Genomic DNA, 19,906 nt, shown 5'->3' with positions numbered 1-19,906 from the left:
AGCCCTCTTTGGCTCCATCTTTAGCTTCAATGATTCCTTCCAAGTACTTGGCTTGAACTTGGAGTCTATCAACCTTGGCCTTCAAGCGATTGACTTCATCTTCATGCTCTGGGTGTGGATGGCAAATATCAAACACTTGGACCTCCTTTGCCTTGTTCACTCGGAAGTGTTCCATCAAAGCTTCTTCTTGGAGAGCGTTCATCTTCATGAGCAAGCGCTTGTCATTCTCCATCTTGGCAATGTCGCTTTCATGAGTGCAACATGCACGGTCCTTGCTCAAAGGAAAGTACTCCTTCAATGTTTCCTCTTGCATGGAATTGACTTCCATGAGCTTGGCTTCCCTTCTCTTCAAGGCGGCTATTTCCTCCTCATGATCACAACACGTGTCCTTCTCCTTGCTCATGCGGAGATATTCCACCAAAGACTCTTCTTGCTTGCTACTCAAACTCAATAGCTTGGCCTTGGTGATCTCAAGAGCGGCAATTTCTTCTTCATGGTTGCAACATGAGGTCTTCTCTTTGAACAAGCGGTAATATTCATCCAAGGCTTCTTCTTGAAGAGCATTGACTTCCAAAAGAAGAGCATTGTGCCTCCTCAAGGAAGTAACTTGATCCACAAGCTCATCATGACAAGGATTGGGGTCTTCATCATCTTTCCCTTTGTTGGCTTCCTCGAGAGAGAGCATCTTCTTTTTGAGGTCACCAACCAACTCAAGAGCATGGTCTCGATCCTTGGTGAGTCGAGATACAATAGCTTCGTTCTTGTCTTCAAGGACGATGACACTAGCTTCAAGAGACATGTGAAGATTCTGTTCATCATCAAGCTCCTCCTTGAGATTGGCAAGCTCAAATGCCGCTTCCCTTTCCAACTTCTCCCTCTTCTCAATAAGATCTTGTGCCGCACCAAGTTGGGCTAAGAGAGCCCCAACATGAATCTTGGTATCCCCTTTCATGTTAGAGAGAAAAGAATCCAAAGAATCCAAACCCATAATCTCACGTTTAACGGTGAGACTAGTGGCATCATCAATATATAAGGCATTAGTCGAAGATGATGGTTTGGAAGGGGATTTTACCTCCGTGGATACCTTTGCCATAAGGCAACGAGCATTGTTGGTGACGAGGTTCTCATTAGGAGAGTCGAAGAGGGAGATAGAGGGAGTGGAAATGGCGATGGCGGCCACTCCCTCTCCTTCCTTGTTGGAGCGCTTGTCCTCATGCTCCCCATCTTCATCGGAGGAGTACTCTTCTCGAATGATGAAGGCTCTAGGCTTCTTGTTGGAGGAGACCTTGTCGTCATCGGACCTTGGGGAGAACTTGGAGAATCCTTTGGAGAGTGACTTGTGCTTATCCTTTGGGATAAGCCTTCCACCATGATCTTCTATTCTCTCAAACATACAATCCACGACAAAATGATTCTTTTCACCGCAATTGTAGCATGTTCTTCCCTTTGCCCCCTCCCTTGGGCTCTTGGAGAATCTTCTTGGAGAATCACGTGATCTTCTTGGTCTTGTGCTTAGGGACATGTTTCCATCCCAAAATTTCTTGGCGGCGAGAGCCATGTGCTCATGATAGTTGATCTTGAGATCATCCGATCCCCACTCAACGGGATCCTCATCGCTTTCACTAGCTTCATGCACCTTCATCTTCAATGCAAGGTTGGGCTTGCGGGAGTTGTGGGCGCGAGCAACAAGATCCTCCGCATTCTTCTTGGAAATGTCCAAAGCGATGACTTCGCTAAGGACTTCATCGGATGTCATAGCACGGAAGGAGGCGTTTTGGCGGATGGCCGTCAACTTCACTTCCTCATAAGGGAGGAGAGCGTTGTAGAACTTGCGCTTGATCCAATGGTCATCCACGAACGTTGCTCCAAGATCTTGCATTTGCACGGCAAGAGCGATGAGGCGCCGATACATTTCTTCGGGGGTCTCTCCTTCAACCATGACGAAGTTGTCGGCCATGTTGTTCACTTCATCAAAACGAGAGCTTTGGATGCTTGCATTTCCGAGGAAGAGCTTCTCAAGTTTGTCCCATGCTTCCTTGGCGGTCTTGAGCGAGCGGATGTGAGCGCGGTCCTTGGGCGTGATGGCCATGTGAATCATGTTGATGGCGGTGGCGTTGAGTTGGTCATCCACCACATCTCTTCTTGTCAAGTTCTTTGGATCTCGTGGTGAATAGCCCTCCTCAATGATACGCCAAAGCTCGGTAGAAGCGCTGCGCACATGAGAACGCATTAAGAATTGCCAATTCTCAAAGTTGTTTGACTCAAGTAACGGTGGTGAACCATGCGACAAGATATGCGGCATAGGTATTGGAACGTTTATGGTGTAATCATTTGGTGGTGGCACCGCATGATAACCCCCTAGACGTTCCGCAACCGGTGTGTCATCATCCTTCCCTTTTGTTGAAGTGCCGGTATCCCCAAGCCCTTCCTTTTGTGGATCTTTTGTCGCTTGCGCGACAAAATCAACAAGAGGAAGGGGTTAGCTTTTGGTGGCGGATCCTCGGCACTTGCTTTTGGTGGAGGGTTTGGTTTTTGTACAACCAACTCCATCATCATCGCCTTCATTTGGGCAACGATGGATGACTCCAATTTCTTGAGGTCATCCAACGTAGCCGTCGTGGAATCGGTGGGCGATGATGGAGCGGGTGGCACAAGGGAAGGTGACCCATTCTTGTCCGCCTCTTGTTCGGCCATTTCTTAGGCGGTAAAGCCCGAGCAAGAAAACCTTGCTCTGATACCACTTGAATGGATCGTAGCGAACAAGAGGGGGGTGAATGGCGCTACGGCAAGTTTTAGTCATTTTCATTTTTTATGCAACGGAAGGTAAAGGTGAGAACTTTAGCAATAGGGGTGATCCTACAATGAATATCGGACAAGTGCAACAAGTAAAGGAATCAACAAGATAACGAGAGTAAGGAGCGAGACAACCGGGGGCGCGAGGCGAGTCGAGGTTTGTTTCCCGCAGTTCCTTCCACTAAAGGAAGTACGTCTGCGTTGAGGAGGTACTAGTCTCACACTAGAGACTAGGCGGCCACACCACGAAGGAAGGCCTCACCTTCTTCCTCGAGAGAGCTCCACGGAGGTGCTCTCCCTCTTCCACTAAGGCACCGGTCGAGGCGGTGATTCCTTCACAAGGTTGGGGCGAGCTCCACACACAAGGATGCTCCCAACACCCTATGGATCTAGTACATCACCAAGCTAGACTCCATAGCTGCACATCTCCAATGCTCCACCATAGGAACACATCTCCAATGCTCCACCATAGGAACTCTTCCAATGCTCCACCAAAGGAACTCTTCTAATGCTCCACCAAAGGAACCCTTCCAATGCTCCACCAAAGGAACTCTTCTCCAATGCTCCACTAAAGGAACCCTACCACCAAGATCCACTAAGGAATAGCTAGTATTGGTGAAATCTCTCTTGGTAGAACTATAGATCGGGGTCTCCTCCACCAATCCTCAAAGTTTGGGCAAGATTGGTTGGATGGGGAAGGAGATCCTCAAGGATTAAGCTCAGCAACAATGGAGGAGAGAGAGAGAGGGAAGAGATAAAATCATGTTGGGGAAGAAGGGGCCCTTAAATAGGCTCCTTCAAATCCAACCGTTATGTCCAGATTTTGCCTAAGCGGTACTACCGCTTCAGGGAAGCGGTACTACCGCTCTGAGTTCGAAATCCATCCAGATCTGGTCAAAGGACACAGAGCGGTACTACCGCACGAGGTACCGCTCGAGGTACCGCAACAAGGTCCAAACCTTACTGGACTCGAAGCGGTACCAGGGCGGTACCAGAGCGGTACGACCGTAACGCGTTTACGGTACCTGAGCGGTACCGTGAGCGGTACTACCGCTCGTGAGCGGTACTACCGCTCCAGGTACTGCAGAGGTACCGCAACTCGTATTCTGGGTCAGTTTCGGCAGAACTCAGAGCGGTACCATGGGCGGTACCTATAGGGGTAGCGGTACTACCGCTACAGGTACCGGTAGTACCGGCCTGGCTAAATCTGGTTTTCTTCCCTTTTTCTCTCCAACCATGTCACCTCGCTAAACACACACAAAACCAGAAAACCTATCAACTACGCTTCAATCTTCTGATCTTGACGCGTCCGGCGAGGTCACCGTGCTCTTGCAAATCTAACAATGATACTCAAGGCACACGGTGAGATTACTCAAGTGTTGTCATCAAAAACACAAAACTTGGGGTGTGAATTTTGCTCTTACAGGGATCTACCCAAAGTGGGAAACATTTATGAAGCTAGTTGTCAAACCATCTGGTAAGAAACAAGTTTAATTTCAAAATGCACAAGCGGTGGCAAGGAAAGATGTTAAGAGAAAAATTGGAATGTTGCAACCCAATTTGCTATTGACAGAGGACCAACTAGATTTTGGGATTAAGAGGTCCTTTGATATATCATGAATGCATGTATCATCATGCATAACATGATCATCGAGGATGTGCGTGGTCAAGATAATGACTGCTTGCCCTATGAGTTGATGGCCAACCAGTTCGAGTGCATAGGAGAGAAGAGAGAGTGGCCAAGTTTATTGCCTCCTACAAAGCTATTCGGAAGGAGGAAACTCATCTTGAACTTCAGAATGATCTAATAGAAGAGTGGTGGAGATGAAATGGCCAGCAGAGTTGTTATATTTCATTTATTCACAGTTTATTGTATTAACGATAAATTTTTATTTCATAGTATTGTAATAAACTATTTACATTTGATTGTGTTTGATCTTGATAGCGCTTTCTAGCTGTTGATTTTTATTTGTTCATATGCCACGCGCTGCATTTTACAACGCCTAGAAAAAACGTGTTTTGCGCGCTACATTTTACAGCGCCCGGTGAAGCCCAACGCAACCGCGAGCACTAAAACACGGAAAACGGCACTATAAAAAAAATTTGCTCGCGTCTGTTGGATTGGAGATGCTCTAACAACAGAAATGCAGAAATAATATGTCCCTCAATTCCAATATAATCTCGAGAACAATTCATACAACTTGACCCCGACCCAATTAAGAGTTTATCTCATTCCAAAACTTGTAGAGAAGAAACAAGTCATCAAATATGAAACGCCCCAAAAGTGCAAGCAACATATATGTGCAACAAAGCGGGCTCAACATTGTACTCCGCATGGCTTAAGGATGGGTCCCGTGGACTTGGCGATGAAAGGGTCGATCCTGACCCATACGAGGGAGAAGATGGAGGCGAGGAGGACGGACCAGAGCACGACGATGGTGGGCGTGCGGTTCTGCCTGCCCATGAGGCCCTTGAGGAAGGGGTAGAGGTGGACGATGACCCAGAAGGAGAAGAAGAGCTTCCCGAAGAGTGGGCCCCAGGAGCCGTACCCGTTGTTGACGGCGTCTGAGACGCCGGCGACGATGCCGACCATGTTGATGATGATGAGCGTGGTGGGCGGGATGAGCAGGGTGGTCCACTTGAAGAGGTAGAGGTCGCCGAAGGCGTCGGCCTCGTCGGCGGCCCCCTTGGAGGTGACGGTGAAGTTGGTGTCCACGCCGCCCAGCACCTTGAGGAAGCCCTGGAAGACGGCGAAGAGGTGCGCCGAGACGCCGCCGATGACCCAGAACTGCTCGTTGCGCCACCAGTCCTCGATGCTTACCCCGCTCCACCGCAGCTCCAGCACGCCCGTCGCGATGATGGACAGGAACAGAGCGATGAACCAGATGCTCGCCAGGTTGTTCAGCTGCACGTTCGTATGCACGCGCAGGGTCAGTGCTCGCTCGCTCGATCTGTACAGTGGTACTCTGCTCCATGGAAAATTACGGACGAAGGATGCGACTTGACTTACCGTGGGTATGATGAACTTGCCGGTGAGGAGGCAGACGGCGGGGATGGTGCAGTAGGCGATGAGCGGAATGGAGGTGAAGGGGTAGACGATGGTGTTGGTGTAGGCGAAGCGCTCGAGCCACTTGAGGCGGCCGCCATAGGCGTACCAGAGCGGGCAATGGCGACTCATGAAGATCTCAACGGAACCCAGCGCCCACCGGAGCACCTGGTGAAGCCTGTCGGACAAGTTGATGGGCGCCGATCCCTTGAACGCGGGGCGCGTCGGCGTGCAGTACACGGACTTCCACCCACGGCAGTGCATCTTGAACCCCGTCAGGATGTCCTCTGTCACCGACCCGTAGATCCAACCGATCTGTATAAATCATAGACCACATCAAAATCAGTAAGCACCAGTGGTCTAGTGGTAGAATAGTACCCTGCCACGGTACAGACCCGGGTTCGATTCCCGGCTGGTGCACATTTTATTTTTTGAAGAAATATATGAAGGAAATTTTATTACTTACTTCCTTGCCCCACTCTGTTTTCTCCTCGTAGCCACAGCTGATGACGTGGATGGCCTCCTTGATCAGGCCAGCGGGGTCAGCGGCGGCGCCCTGCGGCAATCCACCGTCCTCGACGAGCGTGGAGGCGATGAACACCGGCGACTGGCCGAACCGCTTCTGGAAGCTCTTCTGCGACATGAGTGAGGAACGGTCCAGGTCGTCGTACCCCTCGATGCCCTCCTCGATCTCCTCCAGCTCGTACCCGCGCTGCTGCTTCCGGTACGACCCCTTCTTCGGCCCGCCGCCGAGCTTGTCCTTCTTGCTACCCCTCTTCTTGTAGAAGCCGAGCAGGCCACGCCGCGGCTCGTCCTCGCCGTCGCCGCCCTTCTTGTCCTTGGACTTGCGGTGCTTCCCTCCCCCGAAGCAGCAGCAACAGCAGCACCACGACGGCCAGCAGTCGCACGTCATCTTGGGCCTCTTCTCCGCCCGCGGCGGGTCGTACCCGTACAGCGCCTGCCTGTTGAACACGCACCCCGTCCCCACGTACACCGGGCCCTGGATCCCGTCCAGCCCCTTCATGTTGATCTGCAACGCAAACGGTAGTCTACATCAGCTCAGCTCAGGTAATCTCAGTTCAGGAATCAGAACCGATCGAAAGTGTCTTACGTCGAAGAAGACGACGTTGCGGTTGGCGTAACGATCGTGGAGGTCGATGCCGTCGAAGCGCTGCGGGAACTGGACGTAGCAGAGCTTCTTCCCCAGCTGCGGGTCCATGAGGAAGCACATGGCCTCGCGCACGGCCTTGCTGTTGTTCACGTAGTGGTCGCAGTCGAGGTTGAGGATGAAGGGCGCGTTGGTGAGCACCGCCGACACGCGCACCAGCGCGTTCATGGCGCCGGCCTTCTTGTGGTGGTTGTGCCCCGGCCGCTTCTCGCGGGAAACGTACACCAGCCGGGGCAGCTCGTTGCCCTCCACGTCCAGCGCGCCCTGGCTGCCCAGGTACACCTGGATCATCCCGGGGTGGTCTCTCGTGTTGTTCCCGGGCCACGGCGTCCCGTCCTGCATCACCCACCCTTCCTCGGGCTTCTTCTCCGCCTTGGCCACCAGCCCGTTGATCCGGACCTTGAACTCCTCGTACTCACGCTTCATGGCGCGACGCTCCTTGACGAACGTCGGCTGCACCTTGTCCTTGAGGTAGTCGATCTTCTGCGAGAAGTAGAACTCCGGGGCGCGCGGCTCGATGGAGAACTTCTTGCAGAAGGGCACCCAACGCCGCGCGAACTCCGCCGTCTCGGAGAGGGTGTCGAAGCACAGCATCGACGCGCCGTCGTCCGAGACGTAGCAGCTGTTGCGGTCCACCGGGTAGTCCACGGCGAGGATGGACAGCACGGTGTTGGCGGTGATGATGGGGGGCTCCTTGAGCGGGTCCACCGTGCTGACGAAGAAGTCGACCGGGGACAGCCGGGACGGCTCGCCCTCGCGGTCGTACCGGAGCGCCAGGCGGTCCAGGTACGTCTCGCGGGTCACCGGCGACCACTTGGGCAGCTGGTCCAGGATCCAGGACAGCGCGAACCACAGCTCGCAGATGACGGACACCAGCCAAAGCGGGATGGCGTCGTTGGCAGGGGTCATGATCCGGAACCGGAGGAAGAAGCACAGCACAACCAGGCGGACCACGATCACGATGCGGTACGGGTTGATCAGGCTCGACGGCACCGGCAGCTTGCGCCACAGCGGCTGACGCGCCTCAGCCAGGCTGCGCAATCAAACGAAATTTTTTTAAATTTTTTTGCGCGCGCAATTAGTAGTACTTCCTAATTTCAAATCGAATCGAATTTTGGCAAGAGAAATGGCTTACAGCATGTACTCGTCGTCGTTCTTGTCGTCCTCCTCGTCGTCGCTGTTGTCGCGGTTGAGCTTCCCCCTCTTCTCCTGCTTGGTCTTCCACTTGTCGATCCTCTCCTTCCACTCCATGCTCCCCTCCATCTCCCGCTCCGTCTCCAGCTCCTTGCCAGCAACTGCAAAACGATCATACACTCCAGATCACTCTCTCGACTTTCCACTGCAAAACAAATGGAAGTGTTCTGCTCTGCTCTGTTTCTTGTTCTGCACTAACCGCTTCCGCCGAAGGAGGACATCGCCGGGCCACCGGGGCGCCACTTCTGCGGCGGCTGCTCGCCATTCTCCTGCAAGTCAAGCTTCGTGTTACACATTACACTTTCTTAAAAAGTGAAACAGGTAAACCATTGACATCGGTCGATCGATCATTGGATCTCACTCACCGAGTAGACGTCGAACGGAACAGGCTCGTGAGGCTTCTTGGGGCTCTTGGCCTGGAAATCCTCTTCGAAGTCGTCCATCTCGGCGTCCTCCTCGTCCCCTTCCGCCCTCGGGCACCCTGCGAGATCACGAAACAGATTACCATGTCAAAATGCATCCTAAATTCCTAATGCAATGTTGCACTCTCTGGCATTAACTGACGGATGCAGGGTGTGCTGCTGCTGAGTGCTGACCTTTGTGGCGCTTGTAGCGGGTGTTGCACTGGGGGCAGCACTGGGTGCCGTCGCTGCGCTCGTACTCGTAGCACGGCCGGCACACCGGGAACCCGCACTCGGCGCACGCCACGAAGGGGCTTCCATCCTCCCTGGTCCCGACATCGTCGCCGCAAGCGCGGCACGCCTTGGCGGCCTTGGCCTTGGGCTCGCCGGTGTCCATGGCGCGCGACGCTGCGATGGCGCCGCCGCTCGGAGTGGTGGTGGTGGCGGTGTGGTGCAGGGGTGAGGTATCGGTGAAGGGACATGGAGGAGGCTAAGAGGTGATATAGCTGAGGGGGGCGCGCGAGATGGCGCGGTAAGGTGGCGGGGCGGCGTCCGTCACCAACCGTGGGGTGGAGAGTCCGGCTTGATTAGAGCACAAGCCAAGGCAAGGCAGACGCATGACAAGCACAGCGTGGTTCGCTTGCAAAGCAAGACGTGCGTTCGCTGCTCTTAGGTGTGATGGAAAATGCCGCAGTGTTCTTCAAGCAAAAGGCCCTGAAAAAGATATGCGAAAAGGATATATATATTGGACAGGAACGGGGCGAGGTGAGCTGGGAAGAAACAAGGCCATGGGTGAAGCAAGCGGTGAATTGAGACGTCGACGTAGGGGTGGTTCACGGTGAGTGAGGCGTCGGTGTTCCTGGTAGCAGGGTGAAGCCGTGTGAGTGAGCGTGAAGGCAGTGCGTGTATAAATGGCGGCAGATGGTAGGGGAGCCATCCTGAGGTGGACTCCCATCCTGTGTGATAGTTGGTGATCAAGAAGAGACTTCCTAGTTGCCTGGGGGACAAAGTGTAGGTGCAAACAGACGCACAGGATCCATCTTTCTGCAGAGAGAAAATAAAGTGTTTCAATCTTCCATTTGCTCAAACGCCAATAGTACAGAACAAGTTCTGTGTGGGGGCAAATATCAATGGACCAAGGTATCAACACATGTTCGATCTTATTAAGCAGGCATATTGATAGGAACCGAAACAATTTTATGCCAACTTGGTTAGAGTAGACATCTAGGGAAAATACCCTTCTGTCAGATACTATAACCAAAATGTGGTCTACGTGTTGTGAAGTAGGCGGTGCAGAAATGGCAAATGTATGTGCTGGCAGAGACAGCAAATACATTTCAAGTATGAGAACGTATGCATCCACGTACATCCCACAAACAATTGCTCCTCTGGGTTGTCAAAACCAAGGGGTACTGAGAGAAAATTTGAGTGCATACAATAACTTTGTATTCTCTTAACCACAAGCTATCAGAGCGCAAAACAACATAATAGATTGGAAAATTGCCTCAAACAACATCAGCCGAGGCTGTTCGAACATCTGCCACTTCTCCGAGCTGCAAGCTTCATCATGTGCAGCCTTACACGGTGTATCGTCCACCTCTGCTGGGTTTCTGACTTCTGGAGTCGTCCTGTATTTGAATGACACCAAAATAGAGTGAGCTCCGGACATATAATATTTCTCTACAGGTGCCTTGAGCAGCATACGCTATTGAGAAAATAAGAAAAGAGGCATACATGGAAGCTGTAGGTCATCTTATCATTGTAGTCAACAATGTCCTTCCATTTCTTGCCAATGTCTACCTGTAAAATAAAAGAAAGAGGGCACTCAATACAGTGAGAGTTAATATCTGAACATGATTAAAAAGCAACAGTTCAAAAGTTGCGGGCTGGGGCTAGGTACTATTCGTGGCGAATGTCTCGTACTGTGTGGAAGGGAAGGCGCAACATTATTATGTCCAGGATTTCTAGTTTCTTTTTTGTTGGTCATAATGCAAATAATGTGGCACATATCTGTACAAAGAAGCTCTTATCGTAAGCTCTTTTCCCGTTGATGTAATAAATAAATTCCAATTCTTAGGGAAAGCACAAAATGTTTGCCTTCATGCTTTTCCTAGAGATAAAACTTAAGAGCATATTTTTCCAATTCGCATATATGCACAGTGGGTACAAGCATGTTGACGTTATACATTAATAGCCTACACAGTGTTCCGATGTATTGTAACTACTTGCAGGACACAGACACAGACACAGACAACCACTTCAGTGCAACACTCTGACACCACAAAGACTAGGTTTGCCCACACAATAGACAAGTACTGTCCATGACAGCTAAATGGCATTAAATAAACTCAAAAAGAACAAAATAGTTCTGAACCGTTTTCACTTCCAAGAGATAGGAAGACGAGTCCATGGATCGTATACTCTGAAGTTGGTTGTCCAATCGATACTATGCCATGTAGATGACTATTACAAAATTCTTATAAGCTTTTGATCCTAAGTTCTAACTGAAAGCTTGTTATGTTGCCACGTGCATTTATTGGAGCTATGGTCTGTGGACCACTCAGGTTGTTTTAGAATAAACTCTGAAATTAAGAACATTAAAATGCACTATAATAAAACTAGCTGCATGTTAATTGATGACTATAGACAAGGCGACAGAGCACTGGACTACAGATTATGAATGTCTCCAAGAACATTTGAACCAAAACAGTAAAATAAACGAATAACACAAACACTGGTGAGGTTGATTTGCAAAATGATTTAGGTTTCAGAACAAACCTGAACAGCTTCATTACTTGCAGTCTTGGTCCACAATGAAAGCTTATCCTGTCTCTGGCGGACACTAGCAACAACTCCACAAATTTCCTGGCTTTCATCAAACTGCTCTCCAATCAAAGCCATGCACTGCATGATTACAAAGTTAGTCAAACAAATTCCCTTGAAAGGAACTCTGGGCCAGATACAAAAAAAAAAAAAAAAAAAAAAAAAAGCAAATACCATATTAGATTTCTAAAGAACCTCCAAAAAATAAAACTACAGAAACTTACGGTTTCAAGCCACATAGTATCAAGGTTGGGCTTTCTGCTGGATATCACAGTCCATTTTCCCCCATTTGCGCACTCTGGGTCTTCCCACTTTGGTTCAACCCCAGCCTTGAACAAATGAAAATCAGCACTTCCTTGCAACTTACTTGGCTTGAAAATCTGATCATACAAGCTGCCAAAGAAACAAGGCTTAAGTTTGAGAAGAAATTGTAGCTTACAGGAACATATAGGATAATTGAAGCGAACAACATCCTAGAGAAAATAGGAAGAGATGCTGCGGTAGAAGTTCAGCATAATAGAAACAGAATTTGATTATAAGTTCCTGCACACAATAATTGTGTGTATTAGATACTGCTACTCTTAAATATGACTTCATTAGGGGTTTTAGGTCATGTTTGTATACACAAGGTACGTTATGATTGTTTGGTATAAAACCGAACCGATATCATTTTTACAAAATAACATCATTATTTTCAATAAAAGGGCTTGCCCACATTTTTTAAAAACGAAACACTAACGTGTAGAGAGTGCCTAAAAGAGCACATAGAGAACCAAATAATGAGTGCCTAACAGAACCAACCATCAGAGCAATCTAGGAATATTTCTCCAGGTTCAAGTGGAAACTTGTGTTTATCACAACATAAAAAAAATAACCTACTGGACTTAATAATAAACATCAAAACCCCGTGTACACATGTTGACATATTTAGTTCAACTCCAAAACGAAGACATAAATTATTTCTACTAATAAGAAGTCTTCACTTTCAAAAAATCGTTAGGAGGAAGTTGTAAGAAGGAATAATATATACAACTTGGCCTGCTCAACTGGGATAATACGAAACAACAAAGTTGGGGGAATTTAATATATACTAGACTATCAAATGCAGGAAGGAATAGTAGAATAGTACCATATAGTTCATCCAAACATTAACATGGATGATTTAACCAAAGCTACCTAGCGCGCACGCAACCAAAATAATGTTGTCCAAAGGCAAACCCATCTCTACCCACGGATGTAAAATTTGTAGCAGCCAATCGTGTAATCGACAAATATCTTCAAAATAACCTAACAAATTTACCATGTTCTTATAGGATTTGTTGGCGTAAATATAAATTGTTCCTAAGAATCCATGGAAACTGCAGAAATAACGAGAAATAATCCACTATCAAATGCAGGAACGGATAGTACCGTACACTTCATCCCAACATTAACATTGCCGTTCTAACCAGTGCTACCTAGCGCGCACAGAACCAAAATAGTAGTATTGTCCAAAGGCAAACAAACCCATCTACCCGCGGATGTAAAATCTAAAATCTGTAGCAGCCAATCGTGTAATCGACAGATATCTTCAAAATAACCTAACAAGTTAACCATGTTCTTATAGGATTTGTTGGGGTAACCGCGTAAGGTGGCATAGACCTTGATATTCTCGCACCGAAAATCCTGAATCAGATATAGCCACCGAGGATAGGAACCAACAGAGAGTCTAGATGGCTAAATCAGATCTGATCGGATAGGGTAAGGAGGGCAGGAGAGGGGGGAGCGCGCGCACGTACCACCAGAACTCCTCGACGGTGTCGAAGGTGTAGCCCTTCTTGAGCGTGCTGCCCCAGGCGGCGCCGGGCTTGGGCTTGGTCTGGATGTCGTACCAGAAGGTCCACTGCCGCTGCAGCTTGTGCGGCCCCTTGGCCGCCGCCTCCGCCGCACCCGCGTCGCTCTCGGCCGCGACCTCAGGGGTCTCCGCCGCCGCCACCGCCACAGGAACAACGGCTTCGACCTCCGCCATGTCTCGCCGCCGCCTTTGCTTTTCGAGGGTTTTGTGGGTCGCGAGAGAGAAGAGCAGCCGCCGAAGGGAAAGGAAGGGGAAGAATGTTTCGTTCGGGCTTCCGAGATATCTCGACAGACACGGGTCTGAATGAGCCGTCTGGGTTTTACCTGGGCTTCGACCCAGTTTCTGTCCGATCCTCTATGGGCTGAAGAAGCATAACCAAGCGTCCCAAACGCCCGCCACGTCGAGCATTTGGGACGTCGCTCAGCCGCCACGTCCCCTAAACCTCACCTTCAATTTTTTTATAGAGTTTTCGAAAACACAACTATTTATTATACATAGCATATAAATAAATATATTTATTAAAATTATTTTAAAATTAAAATAAAATAAATAATAAAACAACTAAACAAATGTAATAAATGGGGCTAGATCAAGGTGCCGCGTCATTTGCTGATAATCCTTTGATCCTCCACATATACTCAACGAGACCATTTTCAAGTTGCTAGTGAATATTGATGTCACGGATCTCTACGTACATGACGAGGAAATCAGCAAAATCTACAAGCAACTCATGATCAACCTCCGCAAGAGGGTCCTGATACTCATAGGGACCAACATGTCTCATGACCTGATTCTTGCGGTCATCCTTGATGATCATGTTGTGCATGATCACACAAGCATTCATCACCTCCCACATTTGATCGTGAGACCAGCTTAGAGCAGGGTACTAGACAATTGCAAATTGAGCTTCAAGTACACCAAATGTCCGCTCGATATCCTTCCTGCAAGCCTCCTGTCGCGAAGCAAAGTGGAAATTCTTCTAACCTGATGGAGCCGGGATTGTTTTGACAAAAGTGGCACATGTTGGATATATATACCATCGGCAAGATAATAGTCTTTAGTATATTGGTGGCCATTGATCTTATAGTTGCATGGTGAAGCATGACCTTCCACTAATGTCAAATTCACATGTCATAATCTGCCACAACTTCAAGCACCACACTACAATATCCATGACGTCATTTGTATATACCTTGTTGTCGAGGGTACTTCTCGCCAATGCCCTCCGATAGGGGCTTAGGGTTGACAGAATCCTGCAAGCTGACACGAGACATCGGTTCACAGACAAGCGGGGAGAGCGATTTACCCAGGTTCGGGGCCCTCGATGAGGTAAAACCCTTACGTCCTGCATGTCTGTTCTTGATTATGATGATAATGGGTTACAATGGGGTGCCGAATAGTTCGGCTGAGATCTCGTCGAGATGGCTATTGCTAAGGTGACCTAGCTCTAAGCTTTTGCGAGCTAAGATTGCTAAGATTGATCGTGTCCCTCGGCAGCCCCTTGAAACGTCTCCGACGTATCGATAATTTCTTATGTTCCATGCCACATTATTGATGATATCTACATGTTTTATGCACACTTTATGTCATATTCGTGCATTTTCTGGAACTAACATATTAACAAGATGCCGAAGTGTCGATTCTTTGTTCTGCTTGTTTTTGGTTTCAGAAATCCTAGTAAAGAAATATTCTCGGAATTGGACGAAATCAACGCCCAGGGTCCTATTTTGCCACGAAGCTTCCAGAAGACCGAAGAGTCAACGAAGTGGGGCCCCGAGGTGGCCAAACCACAGGGCGGCGCGGCCCAAGCCCTGGCCGCGCCGACCTATAGTGTGGGCCTCTCGTGACGCCCCTTGACCTGCCCTTCCGCCTACAAATAGCCTTCGTCGCGAAACCCCCAGTACCGAGAGCCACGATACGGAAAACCTTCCAGAGACGCCGCCACCGCCAATCCCATCTCGGGGGATTCAGGAGATCGCCTCCGGTACCCTGCCGGAGAGGGGAATCATCTCCCGGAGGACTCTACGCTGCCATGGTCGCCTCCGGAGTGATGAGTGAGTAGTCTACCCCTGGACTATGGGTCCATAGCAGTAGCTAGATGGTTGTCTTCTCCCCATTGTGCTTAATTGTCGGGTCTTGTGAGCTGCCGAACATGATCAAGATCATCTATCTGTAATTCTATATGTTGTGTTTGTTGGGATCCGATGAATAGAGAATACTATGTTATGTTGATTATCAATTTATATCTATGTGTTGTTTATGATCTTGCATGCTCTCCGTTACTAGTAGATGCTCTGGCCAAGTAGATGCTTGTAACTCCAAGAGGGAGTATTTATGCTCGATAGTGGGTTCATGTCTCCGTGAATCTGGGGAAGTGACAGAAATCTCTAAGATTATCGATGTGTTGTTGCCACTAGGGATAAAACATTGGTGCTATATTCGAGGATGTAGTTACTGATTACATTACGCGCAATACTTAATGCAATTGTCTGTTGTTAGCAACTTAATACTGGAGGGGGTTCGGATGATAACCTGAAGGTGGACTTTTTAGGCATAGATGCATGCTGGATAGCGGTCTATGTACTTTGTCGTAATGCCCAATTAAATCTCACTATACTCATCATAATATGTATGTGCATGGTCATGCCCTCTCTATTTGTCAATTGCCCAACTGTAATTTGTTCACCCAACATGCTGTTTATCTTATGGGAGAGACACCTCTAGTGAACTGTGGACCCCGGTCCAATTCTCTTTACTGAAATACAATCTCTTGCAATCGTTCTCTTGTTTTCGCAAACAATCATCATCCACACTATACATCTAATCCTTTGTTACAGCAAGCCGGTGAGATTGACAACCTCATTTGTTTCGTTGGGGCAAAGTACTTGGTTTGTGTTGTGCAGGTTCCACGTTGGCGCCGGAATCCCTGGTGTTGCGCCGCACTACATCTCGCCGCCATCAACCTTCAACGTGCTTCTTGGCTCCTACTGGTTCGATAAACCTTGGTTTCATACTGAGGGAAAACTTGCCGCTGTACGCATCACACCTTCCTCTTGGGGTTCCCAACGGACGCGTGTTGTACGCGTATCAAGCTCTTTTTCTGGCGCCGTTGCCGGGGAGATCAAGACACGCTGCAAGGGGAGTCTCCACATCCCAATCTCTTTACTTTGTTTTTGTCTTGCTTAGTTTTATTTACTACTTTGTTTGCTGCACTAAATCAAAATACAAAAAAATTAGTTGCTAGTTTTACTTTATTTGCTATCTTGCACTCTATATAAAAAACACAAAAAAATTTGTTACTTGCATTTACTTTATCTAGTTTGTTTTATTTACTGTTGCTAAAATGGGTAATCCTGAAAATACTAAGTTGTGTGACTTCACAACCACAAATAATAATGATTTCTTATGCACACCTATTGCTCCACCTGCTACTACAGCAGAATTCTTTGAAATTAAACCTGCTTTACTAAATCTTGTTATGCGAGAGCAATTTTCTGGTGTTAGTTCTGATGATGCTGCTGCCCATCTCAATAATTTTGTTGAACTATGTGAAATGCAAAAATATAAAGATGTAGCTGGTGACATTATAAAATTAAAATTGTTCCCTTTCTCATTAAGAGGAAGAGCTAAAGATTGGTTGCTATCTCTGCCTAAGAATAGTATTGATTCATGGACTAAATGCAAGGATGCTTTTATTGGTAGATATTATCCCCCTGCTAAAATTATATCTTTGAGGAGTAGCATAATGAATTTTAAACAATTGGATACTGAACATGTTGCACAAGCATGGGAAAGAATGAAATCTTTGGTTAAAAATTGCCCAACACATGGACTGACTACTTGGATGATCATCCAAACCTTTTATGCAGGACTGAATTTTTCTTCGCGGAACCTATTGGATTCAGCTGCTGGAGGTACCTTTATGTCCATCACTCTTGGTGAAGCAACAAAGCTTCTTGATAATATGATGATCAACTACTCTGAATGGCACACGGAAAGAGCTCCACAAGGTAAGAAGGTAAATTCTGTCGAAGAAACCTCTTCCTTGAGTGATAAGATTGATGCTATTATGTCTATGCTTGTGAATGGTAGGCCTAGTGTTGATCCTAATAATGTTCCGTTAGCTTCATTGGTTGCACAAGAAGAACATGTTGATGTAAACTTCATTAAAAATAATAATTTCAACAACAATGCTTACCGGAACAATTCTAGTAACAACTATATGCCATATCCTTATAATAATGGCAACGGCTATGGTAATTCTTATGGGAATTTTTACAATAATAATAGGAACACACCCCCTGGACTTGAAGCCATGCTTAAAGAATTTATTAGTACACAAACTGCTTTTAACAAATCTGTTGAAGAAAAGCTTGGGAAAATTGATATACTTGCTTCTAAAGTCGATAGTCTTGCTGCTGATGTTGATCTTTTGAAATCGAAAGTTATGCCTAATGAAAATCATCATAATAAAATTGTTACTACAACAAATGCCATCCAAGTTATAATTAATGAGAATATAAGATTGATGGCCGAATTGCGTGCTACGTGGGAAAGAGAAGAAAATGAAAAAGAAGAGAATATAGCTAAAGTTTGGACTATTACCACCACTAGTAATGCTAATGCTACACAAGTTGCTGCACCTCCTACTAATACTAATAAAAGAATTGGTGTTAGCAATGTTTCCACTTCTAATGCAAAGCGAGAAATCTGTCAAAGCGCTGTGATAAAACTGCTGAAATTTTTTCCAACATTGGGGATGATGATCCCATTGCTTTAGATTATAATGGTTTGAATTTTGATGATTGCCACATCTCTGAAGTTATAAAGTTCTTGCAAAAACTTGCTAAGAGTCCTAATGCTAGTGCTATAAATTTGGCTTTCACGCAACATATTACAAATGCTCTTATAAAAGCTAGAGAAGAGAAACTAGAGCGCGAAGCCTCTATTCCTAGAAAGCTAGAGGATGGTTGGGAGCCCATCATTAAGATGAAGGTCAAAGATTTTGATTGTAATGCTTTATGTGATCTTGGTGCAAGTATTTCTGTTATGCCTAAGAAAATTTATAATATGCTTGACTTGCCACCGCAGAAAAATTGTTATTTGGATGTTAATCTTGCTGATCATTCTACAAAGAAACCTTTGGGGAAAGTTGATAATGTTCGCATTACCGTTAACAATAACCTTGTCCCCGTTGATTTTGTTGTCTTGGATATTGAATGCAATGCATCTTGTCCCATTATATTGGGAAGACCTTTTCTTCGAACTGTTGGTGCTATCATTGATATGAAGGAAGGTAATATTAAATATCAATTTCCTCTCAAGAAAAGTATGGAACACTTCCCTAGAAAGAGAATGAAGTTACCTTTTGATTCTATTATTAGAACAAATTATGATATTGACACTTCGTCTCTTGATAATACTTGATACACACTTTCTGCGCCTAGCTGAAAGGCGTTAAAGAAAAGCGCTTATGAGAGACAACCCATGTTTTTACTACAGTACTTTGTTTTTATTTTGTGTCTTGGAAGTTGTTTACTACTGTAGCAACCTCTCCTTATCTTAGTTTTGTGTTTTGTTGTGCCAAGTAAAGTCGTTGATAGTAAAGTTCATACTAGATTTGGATTACTGCACAGAAACAGATTTCTTTGCTGTCACGAATCTGGGCAAAATTCTCTGTAGGTAACTCAGAAAATTATGCCAATTTACGTGAGTGATCCTCAGATATTTACTCAACTTTCATTCAATTTGAGCATTTTCATTTGAGCAAGTCTGGTGCCTCAATAAAATTCGTCAATACGAACTGTTCTGTTTTGACAGATTCTGCCTTTTATTTCGCATTGCCTGTTTTGTTATGTTCGATGGATTTTTCGATTCCATTGACTTTCAGTAGCTTTGTGCAATGTCCAGAAGTGTTAAGAATTATTATGTCACCTCTGAACATGTATATTTTGATTGTGCACTAACCCTCTAATGAGTTGTTCTAAGTTTGGTGTGGAGGAAGTTTTCAAGGATCAAGAGAGGGAGATGATACAACATGATCAAGGAGAGTGAAAGCTCTAAGCTTGGGGATGCCCCGGTGGTTCACCCCTGCATATATCAAGAAGACTCAAGCGTCTAAGCTTGGGGATTCCCAAGGCATCCCCTTCTTCATCGACAACATTATCAGGTTCCTCCCCTGAAACTATATTTTTATTCCATCACAGCTTATGTGTTTTTCTTGGAGCGTCGGTTTGTTTTTGTTTTTGTTTTGTTTGAATAAAATGGATCCTAGCATTCTTTGTGTGGGAGAGAGACACGCTCCGTTGTTGCATATGGACAAGTATGTCCTTAGGCTTTACTCATAATATTCATGGCGAAGTTTCTTCTTCGTTAAATTGTTATATGGTTGGAAACAGAAAATGCTACATGTAGTAATTGGTATGATGTCTTGAATAATTTGATACTTGGCAATTGTTGTGCTCATGTTTAAGCTCTTGCATCATATACTTTGCACCTATTAATGAAGAAATACATAGAGCAAGCTAAAATTTGGTTTGCATATTTGGCCTCTCTAAGGTCTAGATAATTTCTAGTATTGAGTTTGAACAACAAGGAAGACGGTGTAGAGTCTTATAATGTTTTCAATATGTCTTTTATGTGAGTTT

The 19,906-nt window shown here is 46.5% G+C and overlaps 2 protein-coding genes and 1 non-coding gene across 3 annotated transcripts; 1 reads left to right on the top strand and 2 right to left on the bottom strand.

The window, feature by feature from the left end:
* Window positions 1-4,938: 4,938 nt before the first annotated feature.
* LOC127299840 (cellulose synthase A catalytic subunit 7 [UDP-forming]) lies at window positions 4,939-9,070 on the bottom strand. Its single transcript, XM_051329881.2, has 8 exons — window positions 8,798-9,070; window positions 8,567-8,682; window positions 8,401-8,470; window positions 8,143-8,302; window positions 6,951-8,040; window positions 6,306-6,869; window positions 5,804-6,154; window positions 4,939-5,698 (listed from the first exon to the last, which is right to left on the bottom strand). The coding sequence occupies exons 1-8, from the start codon at window positions 8,997-8,999 to the stop codon at window positions 5,111-5,113; spliced, it is 3,141 nt and encodes a 1,046-aa protein (XP_051185841.1). The 5' UTR covers window positions 9,000-9,070; the 3' UTR covers window positions 4,939-5,110.
* TRNAG-GCC (transfer RNA glycine (anticodon GCC)) lies at window positions 6,189-6,259 on the top strand. The gene has a single exon. It is a non-coding gene; the product is annotated as a tRNA-Gly (tRNA).
* Window positions 9,071-9,966: 896 nt separating the features above from the next.
* Window positions 9,967-13,523, bottom strand: LOC127299849 (eukaryotic translation initiation factor). The gene is made up of 5 exons (XM_051329890.2): window positions 13,204-13,523; window positions 11,650-11,818; window positions 11,381-11,506; window positions 10,337-10,402; window positions 9,967-10,230 (listed from the first exon to the last, which is right to left on the bottom strand). The coding sequence occupies exons 1-5, from the start codon at window positions 13,431-13,433 to the stop codon at window positions 10,180-10,182; spliced, it is 642 nt and encodes a 213-aa protein (XP_051185850.1). The 5' UTR covers window positions 13,434-13,523; the 3' UTR covers window positions 9,967-10,179.
* Window positions 13,524-19,906: the final 6,383 nt, after the last annotated feature.

The sequence above is a fragment of the Lolium perenne genome, chromosome 1 (assembly GCF_019359855.2).
Source record: "Lolium perenne isolate Kyuss_39 chromosome 1, Kyuss_2.0, whole genome shotgun sequence".
In the NCBI taxonomy this organism is placed as follows: Eukaryota; Viridiplantae; Streptophyta; class Magnoliopsida; order Poales; family Poaceae; genus Lolium; species Lolium perenne.
Note: the sequence above shows the minus strand (reverse complement) of the source record. Positions and strands in the feature narration are given on the sequence as shown.

Bases quoted from the DNA above. Each gene is read 5' to 3' on its own strand.
- LOC127299840 (XM_051329881.2), bottom strand. From the start codon at position 8,999: ATGGACACCGGCGAGCCCAAGGCCAAGGCCGCCAAGGCGTGCCGCGCT. The intron at 8,041-8,142 runs GTAAGCCATTTC...TTGATTGCGCAG, and splicing joins AACGACGACGAGTACATGCT to CCTGGCTGAGGCGCGTCAGC. The intron at 6,155-6,305 runs GTAAGTAATAAA...TGATTTATACAG, and splicing joins AAACAGAGTGGGGCAAGGAA to ATCGGTTGGATCTACGGGTC.
- LOC127299849 (XM_051329890.2), bottom strand. From the start codon at position 13,433: ATGGCGGAGGTCGAAGCCGTTGTTCCTGTGGCGGTGGCGGCGGCGGAG. The intron at 11,507-11,649 runs GTAAGTTTCTGT...GTAATCATGCAG, and splicing joins ATACTATGTGGCTTGAAACC to TGCATGGCTTTGATTGGAGA. The intron at 10,403-11,380 runs GTTTGTTCTGAA...TTTATTTTACAG, and splicing joins CAAGTAATGAAGCTGTTCAG to GTAGACATTGGCAAGAAATG.